Below are 9,088 nucleotides of genomic sequence, written 5' to 3'. Positions count from 1 at the left end.
ATAGTAGTAGTAAAAGTAATAATAATAATAACAATAACAATATGATAATAATTACAATGAAAATGATATTATTACTATTCATAATAATAATGATAATAACCATCCTTATCATCATGATAATGTTAATAATAATAAAGTTCACTTATATAGGTATAGTACATTTCTACCAATTTTAAAGATGTGATAAAAGCAACTTGATGTGACAGAAATATAATGAATTATAAGGCGAAAAAAAGGTTATTGAAAGAATTCATATCATATTGAATAATGTGTTGATGACATGTTTGATTTTTTGGAGAAATATGACAAAAATCGCCTTTATCCATCCAGACGGCGGCCTTTACTGCGAAGGTGCTTTGAGATCAACACCAGTTTTGTGCTGCGTAACTACCAGCGATGTCTGCGTCTGATCATGGGTCTGGACTCACCTCTCTGTCTGCTGGCAGTCAACCCGCACCTGCACAACCTACGCGTGTGAGTTATGCTAGTTGTCACTTGGGCTATATTTAGTAAATTTTCTTTTCTTTTCTTTTCTTTTCTTTTTCCTTTTTTTGGCTCAACACCTTTAGGAACATTTAAAAACATATTTTGTGTGGATTTTACTGAAAATCATTGATTCTATGTCCATCTAAGAGCTTATTTCTGTGTGGATTTTACAATTTTAAAAAACAAACGATGATAAAAGGCACAGAAAATGTAAATTTTCAGTTTTCACGGACTCTCAAGCTATGGAAATTACTAAACTTTGGCTGCTATTTTCTCGATAATTTTACCTCTGAAATCAGGTGACCCCCACCTTCTTCAATCAGAAATGTCTGGACTTCTATTCAAGACAGATCAGTATTGTTTTCATCCAATGCAAGAGAAATGAACAAGCTTTACGATTATATTATTTTCTCCTTATACCCAAAAATTGATGAGCACCTGATACCAACGTGTCGATATTTTATCTTTCAGAACTGTAATTTATCTTTTAGAGACATTTTTATTTCTCAGAAAGTATTTTATCTCTCAGAAACATGTTTTATCTATCAGCAACTGTATTTTATCTTTCAGCAACTACCTGCAGATCCTGTCATCTGGCTACAGCGTGAAGAACTGCCGCTACCCCATGCGGCAGTTACAGAACGTCCTTCACCTTGAGGGCAGTGACGCTGTGGTCAGTCTGTGTTCCCAGTGCTGCCTCCTTGACCTCTTTGACCGGCCCGACAGCGACAGCGTCTGCTTCAGCAAAACTGCTTTCCGCAGGCCGGAGAAGTTAGGGGTACGTATTTTCGAATCATTTTCTTCGGTTTTAGAAAGAGTTTTACGGCACTTGCAGCACCTACAAGTGTGTGTGTGTGTGTGTGTGTATGTGTGTGTGTTTGTACACGTGGTGAAACACCTAACCAATGTGCCAGGATCTGGACAATAAAGATGTATCTTATCTTATCTTAAGTGATGAAGATTAGAGGTATTACTAGAGAGTGACATACAAGAGCAGAAGGGAAGTTAACAGTAATGAGCCACAACTAGCAAAATGATGAATCAGATGAATGAGATCCTGATGAAAATATTGAAGCAGGCAATTCAGATATGTCTAGAGGGCTGCAAGTCTGAGAGAAAGTGAAAGTGATGGGTCTGACATCCTGACTGAAGTAAAGTGAGAACATTTCCAAGATCCTGCGCGTATAAAGTTATATTTCTTCTGAAACTACATTCATTTCTCTTTCTAATTATTATTTCTTTTTAAAAAATTTGAATTCTTTTAGTAATATTTCTAAAATGGGTTTTTTAAAAAATACTTGTATTCATGTGAGGTGAGTTACCTCCCCTTACTTAGGAATTGAGAATAGACCTGCTGTCCAGTGCTGTGTTCATCAATGTTTGTGTGTCTGCCTAAAGAAAGGTACCAAAAGACGGATTTTGACCATTTTGAGTTAAGGGTTGTACCTTATAGGAAATTCAATGCTGAACACAGGGGTTTTTTAATTTTTTAGATAGCTCAAATAGTTTTTTAGATAAATTACACATTTTGAGAGGTATGGTATAAATATTTAATTTAGAGAAAATTAGCTTTTATGTTTAGGACACATACAAACTTAAAAATAACGATGATTCAATTAATTGTTTCTAATGTATTTATTCATGGAATATTCATTTCCAATTTGGCATTCAGTTGACATCAATATCATGATTAGAATTCAATGGTAATACAAAGCGGGGAAGAGAAAAAATGCTTCAAGAATAGATTTTAACACTTTCTAAAAAGCAGTTTTCATTATCTCTTTAAAAAATACCCTAGTCTTAAGATAATTTAAAATAAAATATTAAGAAGTCAAATTTGTGAAAGGCGGTGCCACTGACTGTAGACCATTCCCAAAGGGGCACATTTTTAGTTCAAGCACAGTAGAATTGTAAATGGGCTGACTCATGTCACGCTCATAACTGTGCCTGATCTACAACAGAGAACTGCTGCTTTTTCTTTCCTTATCCTTACTATTGTGATTTTCCTCTACTTCTTTTGTATGTTTGTCTCTCTCTTGTGACCCGCTATTTCCGGGGTGCCTTGATAGTTGAAGTAGACCTTGTGCTGTTGAAGTTAGAGAGGTGAGCAGAGTAAGTCTGATTCCCTGTAAGAACTTCTCTGTTGACACCCACCCCTTGACGTTCATATGACCTTATGCAGTTGCGAGCGCCGTAAAACCCTCCACTAAAAAAAAATAATTTATGAATACCCTTTTAACACATTGTTAAAAAATGGTGGAACTATCATTTTTCTATGGAAACACATTTTGGTCAAAAAAGTGATTATTGTCATTATCAGCCTTTAGCTCAAAATGGTCTGTGGCGACTTTTGGTACCTTTCTTTAGGCACACACACATTTACTTGTTCTAGCCTAGTTATGTCGTTCTTCAGCTTGTTGAGCCACCTTCGGAATGTCAGAAATGCAGTTGCACTGCGATCGGCTCTAAATTTTGTTCCAGTATCAAAAGGAAAAAGATATTTTGCAGTAGCTATATATATAAAACGAAATCTCAGTCCCGGAGTCTCATCAAGGGCTGACTCTGTTTCTAAAGACGCTTTGTCTGAGTGGGCGATTTCAGGCAGTTCATCAGTGTCCCTGTTCCCGGCGCGCTCATATGACCTTATGCAGTTGCGAGCGCCGTAAAAAACTTACCCAAAAAAAAGTCCCTCTTGTAAGAAAAATGTGTACAGAAACTCCTGTTTAGCCTTGCTTTACACAGGGTGAATAGAAATTAACTAAGGAAGCAGTAGGAGGCTAGGAATACTGAGACGGAAGCTGGAGTGTTGGGAGAAAAAAAAAAGAAGTAAATTTCTGAAGAGAAACTTTCTTTTTTATTACATAATTATTGTATCATTTCATTTTCTTCTGTGGACATAATTCCCCAGTACCCTTTAAGAAAGTCTGTTTTATTCTAGTTTTTTTACAAGCATTTTGGTGATGAAAATTTAGTGCAAATTTGTTTATCTAAACCTCTTCCCCCCCCCCCCCTAAAAAAAAATTCAGTATTTCTGTTTGTTCTTGGATCCTCAGAAGAAAATGGCAGAAATATCTGGGGTCAATAGAAGAGAATGGAAAGAATATCTGGGGTCAATAGAGGAGAATGGAAAGAATATCTGGGGTCACTAGAGGAGAATGGAAAGAATATCTGGGGTCAATAGAGGAGAATGGAAAGAATATCTGGGGTCAATAGAGGAGAATGGAAAGAATATCTGGGGTCAATAGAGGAGAATGGAAAGAATATCTGGGGTCAATAGAGGAGAATGTGAGAAACACCTGGGATCAAGGTCAATAGAGGAGAATGAGAGAAACACCTGGGATCAAGGTCAATAGAGGAGAATGAGAGAAACACCTGGGATCAAGGTCAATAGAGGAGAATGAGAGAAACACCTGGGATCAATAGAGGAGAATGAGAGAAACACCTGGGATCAATAGAGGAGAATGAGAGAAACACCTGGGATCAATAGAGGAGAATGAGAGAAACACCTGGGATCAATAGAGGAGAATGAGAGAAACACCTGGGATCAATAGAGGAGAATGAGAGAAACACCTGGGGTCAATAGAGGAGAGAAACATCTGGGGTCAATAGAGGAGAATGAGAGAAACACCTGGGATCAATAGAGGAGAATGAGAGAAACACCTGGGATCAATAGAGGAGAATGAGAGAAACACCTGGGATCAATAGAGGAGAATGAGAGAAACACCTGGGATCAATAGAGGAGAATGAGAGAAACACCTGGGGTCAATAGAGGAGAATGAGAGAAACACCTGGGATCAATAGAGGAGAATGAGAGAAACACCTGGGATCAATAGAGGAGAGAAACATCTGGGGTCAATAGAGGAGAATGAGAGAAACACCTGGGATCAATAGAGGAGATTGAGAGAAACACCTGGGGTCAATAGAGGAGAGAAACATCTGGGGTCAATAGAGGAGAATGAGAGAAATATCTGAGTGGAATATTTCGTGTTATTGGGGCAGACTAGAGCTGTGTTCACACGCGAGTGGGCACTATAGAAATGATCTACATTATTATTATTAGATTTTCAGCTTCATTCTCAGTTCTCCCAGGCCTCTGTGCGCTGTTTTAAACAAATGTGATATGACTATAGCCACTTTCCCCTGTCAATAATTCCCAGTTGTCCTGTATTCTTTTCTTCAGCCTCCCTCCGGTCTCGCCACGTTGGATCGTCTGCTGGCCAGGTGCTCTGTGTCGTCGCTGCTGAGAGGTCCTGCTGCCAAGTTGGCCGGTGTGACGACCCAGGGGAAGGATGGTGTGGGGAGGGGCAGGGGGCGGGGTAGGGGGAGGGGCCGGGCACGGAGAAAGAATGAGGAGGAGACGTGAAGGGTGGTTGGGTGTGTGGATACTTTAAAAAAAACTTTTTTCATTCTCTGTTGCCGTTGAGAACGAGGGGAGATGGCATGGGGCGGGGCATGGGGGAGGGGCTGGGTGCGCGGGGCATGGGGCAGGGGCTGGGTGCGCGGGGCATGGGGCAGGGGCTGGGTGCGCGGGGGAGGGGCTGGGTGCGGAGAAAGAATGAGGAGGAGAGGTGAAGGGTTGCTGAGTGTGTGGGTAAATTTTTAAAAAACTTTTTTCCTCCTCTGTTGCTGCGGAGCGTTGAGGGGAGGGGGCGTGGCAGGGGGAGGGGCCGGGCGAGGAGAAAGAATGAGGAGGGGACATGAAGGGTTGCTGAGTGTGTGGATGGTTTTTAAAACTTTTTTTATCTTCTGTTGCTGCAGAGCGTTGAGGGGAAATGTAGTTTTGTATGGCAGGCCAACTCTTTAGCTCTTTCTGTTGAAATGTAGGGGTTTCTTTGTTTTGTTTTGTTATGTTTTTGGGGGGGGTTTTGTAAGTTTTTTTTTACGGCTTTCGGAACTGCATAAGATCATAATATGTAGTTTGTAAGGGTTCCCTTGGGTCTGGCAGTGAGTGAGTTAAGATACAGGAGCTAAGGCAATAAAGAAGGAGGGGAGATTAGGACGACAGATGTTTGACAGGAAAGAAGGAGTAAATCACACAAGAGCACGTGACAACCACCCACTTACATAGTTCGGACATCTGTCAAGACTACCAGCAGACAGTACAGCAGCGAGAGTGTACAAGCAGAGACCAGATGGAAACAGAAGAAGAGGCAGACCCCGCTAGGAAAAGATGGAGAGACAGGGTGAGAGAAAACAGAGAAAAGCGACATAGCCATGCAACTGGCGATGCAACAGACTAGAGAAAGACGTTTGCCTCTCCCCTCCACACCGTATGGTAACATTTGGCTACCTCAAAATTACAAAGTTCTATGTGACATTTTTGGATCCTTTTCAGTTACTATGACAGTGAGGTCAAAAACCAAATGTTCTATCTGCTCTATCAAAATTGTAAGATTATTTGGAGCCGTTATCAACTTTTTCAAAGAATTGCATTAAGAAATGATTGACGTCATGTGAAACTTAAAATTTTTTACGTCAAATTTCTCAGAACTAGGTACTGAGCAGATACAACGTTTTGTTTTAGTTTTAGTAAGGTTTTAGGGTGCTCACAACTGCATAAGGTCATATGAGCACCAAGGGGTGGATGTCAACAGAGAAGTCCTTACAGGGAATCAGACTTACTCTGCTCACCTCTTTAGCCTCAACAGCACAAAGTCTGCTTCGACTATCAAGGCACCCGGAAATAGTGGGTTACAAGAGTGTGGCAGACATACAAAAGAAGTAGAGGAAAATGACAATAGTAAGGATTAGGAAGGAAAAAGCAGCAGTTCATTGTTGCAGTTCAGGCACAGTAATGAGCATGACATTGTTGGATCAGCCCATTTACAATTACAATTCTTTCTGGTCCAGACGATGTCATTGTAGAGAGGCTGCACTGTAATTATTGCGTTTTTGAGAGTCTGGTTCTTGAGTGTGGAAACCTGTTTATGTACAGAAAAATATGCTTTCTCTGTTTCTTTGTAAAACTTTCAAGACTGGATTTGTGAGTTATAGTGAGAATGAAGCCTGTAATCTGCACTTACATGTATATGGCCTTATTGTGTTGCAAGTGCCATAAAATTCTTGCTAAAACTAAATGAATCCTTCAAGTTAGTGGTGTCCCTTACCATTTCTCACATTATTGTTGATGTCTGGGTTTTTTTTATGTAAGTGTGGGTGGTTTGTGGGTGCTCTGGTGAATGGGGTTTGCTTCTTCTTTCCTGTCAAACATATATCGTCTTTATCTCCCCTCCTTTTTTGTGTTTGTTACTCTCTTGTAACACCTTTAATAATCTTCGGCACTTACATGACCTTATTGGTCTGCAAGTGCCGTCAAACATTTACTAAAACTAAAACTGAAATGTAAGTGCTTTTGCGCCACCATTGACACAATTTAGATCAATTAGGAGGAAGACTTTTGACAGGGGCTGAGAGAGAATCAGAGATACAACATCCCAGCAGAAAAACCGAGATACTCGATAAAAATTCTCCCCTCTCAGGAATCGAACTCGGGTCTCCTGCATCATGTAGTATTTTCTTATCATAAAGAGAATGGACAACTGTTAGTTTTAATTGAACGTGTAACGCTCCCTTTCAACAAAACTTCGGAGAAATAAAATTCCACCAGGGGGACGTCACATTTGTCAATCTGGAGAAAATCCCATCATCTCCTCCTCAAACTTTTCCACTTTTTCAGCATGGAGAGACACCCATCGTCTGATGTGACAGTCGCAGTTTTTTACCACTCTACTCCTGAACCCAGGACATGCCGATCGCGCCCCTGTAGCTGAACGCTTTTTTAAGAAGTAGGCCAAATATTTTGCGTTTGACCCAATTTTGGTTGAAATTGTTACAACTTGATATTTCTACGGCGCGTTGATTTGATTTTCTTCATATTTGCGAATTTATTGTTTGCTTTGTTGAATTTTATTTGTTCCAAGTTTTGTTGGAATTATTGATGAGAGGACTGAGTTGTTGCTCTTTATGATGTTATGTGGGTCTTTTGTGTCTTAGATACCTTGTACAGTGCAGCCTTTCTATAACGATATCGTCAAGACCAGGAAAAAATGCCTTTATAGAAAGTTGTCGTTATAGAGAGGCTACCAAAAATTACTATTGATGTATAATAAAAAGGAAAAAATCGGGACCTGGGCACCATGTCATGTCGCTATACAGAGGATGTCGTTATATCAAAGGTCGTTATAGAGAGGCTGCACTGTGCATGCCAGTGGCACCCTCCAACCACCCTCCAATTCATGCGTCTAAGTCTATAGACTGAGGACAGATTTTTATGTTGACTGACTGGGGAAGCTGGCATGAGCCAACACTCAAGACTTTGAGTCATTTAGTTGCACACTTGTTTCTGTCTTGTAAATAAAATATTTGTGAGATTTGCTGGCAAAAAGTTTTATTTCTTGCTATATAAAATATATTATTATATGGTCGCTTGAAAGCACAAGGGGGCAATCCCAAAAATGCTGTTTTGAGAAAATCAAAGAGTTTTTGGACCCTTGTTCAGTTTCTTTAAAAGACAAGGAGAGTTTTCTCTATAACCAAACAAATATACACACATCAATGAAACCAAACTTCTCCTATAGGTAGGGCAATGTCCACTTTTGGTGTATCTCAAGATTTTTGTAAACCCCCGAAATCTGGGCTAGCCCGCTTGTCCTTAAAAGCGACCAAATATTTGTGAGGCTTGCTTGCAAAAAGTGTTTATTTTTTGCAATATTATGTATAATATGTGTCACGACGTGGTGGTATCAGGCGCTCATCTATTTTTAGGTATGTAAAGTTATTGGTATGGCCTTAAAGCATGTACATTTGCCTTGCTTTCGATAAACGAAATACCCATTTATCTTGAATACAAGTTCAGATATTTGCAATTGAAGGATGTGGAGGTCGCTTGGTTTCAAAGGTAAAATTAGCGAGAAAATGGCCATTGGCCTTTTCAAAACCGAGATTTCTGTTAGGATCAACGATGAAGAACAGATCCTTCAATTTTGTACATTTTAATAAAATGCTTCCTTCTACGGGTTTCTCCAAAGTCTGGACATTCTGTTAAGATTCAGATGTGTCTGATGGTGAAATCTGTCTCCTATTCGACAGAGAACGGTTTCTCACCTCCCTGTAGCTTTAACCCTATCTGTACGTCGTGTTTTACTCTCGTATCCATACGACATGGGGAACTCTGTGCCACCACTTTCCAAAGAGGAAATTTTACTCGTTAATCCGATCCGTGCGCTTTGCATAGCAGTCTGTCAAAATGATTTTTAGAGAAATACTGAATGTTTCAAAGAGATCTTCGCACTACAAGTATTCTAAAATGTGAAGAATACAACCCCGGGGGTACAAAATGACTGCAGGGAGTACCGATAGGGTTAAGGACAAAGCACAATGATTTATGTGAGTTGCAACAAACTATAAATAAACACAATTACATTTACTTACTTCTTGTTTGACTTGGGTCGTAACACTTGTGTGTATGTGTGTGTCCATGTGTATGTATGTTCTTGTGTGTGTGTGTGTTCGTGTGTGTGTGTTCGTGTGTGTGTGTTTGTGTCCGTGTGTGAGTGTGTATGTCTGTATGTGTGTGTGTGTGTGTGTGTGTGTGTGTGTGTGT

General features: G+C 40.0%; 1 protein-coding gene and 1 long non-coding RNA gene across 2 annotated transcripts in view; both read left to right on the top strand.

Moving 5' to 3' along the window:
• The window catches only part of LOC101863839 (SAC3 domain-containing protein 1), a gene marked incomplete in the record, with an annotated part of 17,489 nt that extends 12,640 nt beyond the window's left edge, over positions 1-4,849 (top strand). Inside the window, 3 exon segments of the mRNA XM_013086997.2 lie at positions 331-474; positions 1,057-1,264; positions 4,667-4,849. Coding sequence (XP_012942451.1) covers positions 331-474; positions 1,057-1,264; positions 4,667-4,849 — 535 coding nt within the window.
• Positions 4,850-5,086: 237 nt separating this feature from the next.
• On the top strand, positions 5,087-7,870 carry LOC118478388. The gene is made up of 2 exons (XR_004859012.1): positions 5,087-5,669; positions 7,163-7,870. It is a non-coding gene; the product is annotated as an uncharacterized LOC118478388 (long non-coding RNA).
• The last annotated feature ends 1,218 nt before the right edge of the window (positions 7,871-9,088 follow it).

The sequence above is a fragment of the Aplysia californica genome, unplaced genomic scaffold, assembly GCF_000002075.1.
Source record: "Aplysia californica isolate F4 #8 unplaced genomic scaffold, AplCal3.0 scaffold00532, whole genome shotgun sequence".
NCBI lineage: Eukaryota > Metazoa > Mollusca > Gastropoda > Aplysiida > Aplysiidae > Aplysia > Aplysia californica.
This window is presented reverse-complemented; position numbering and strand designations above follow the sequence as displayed.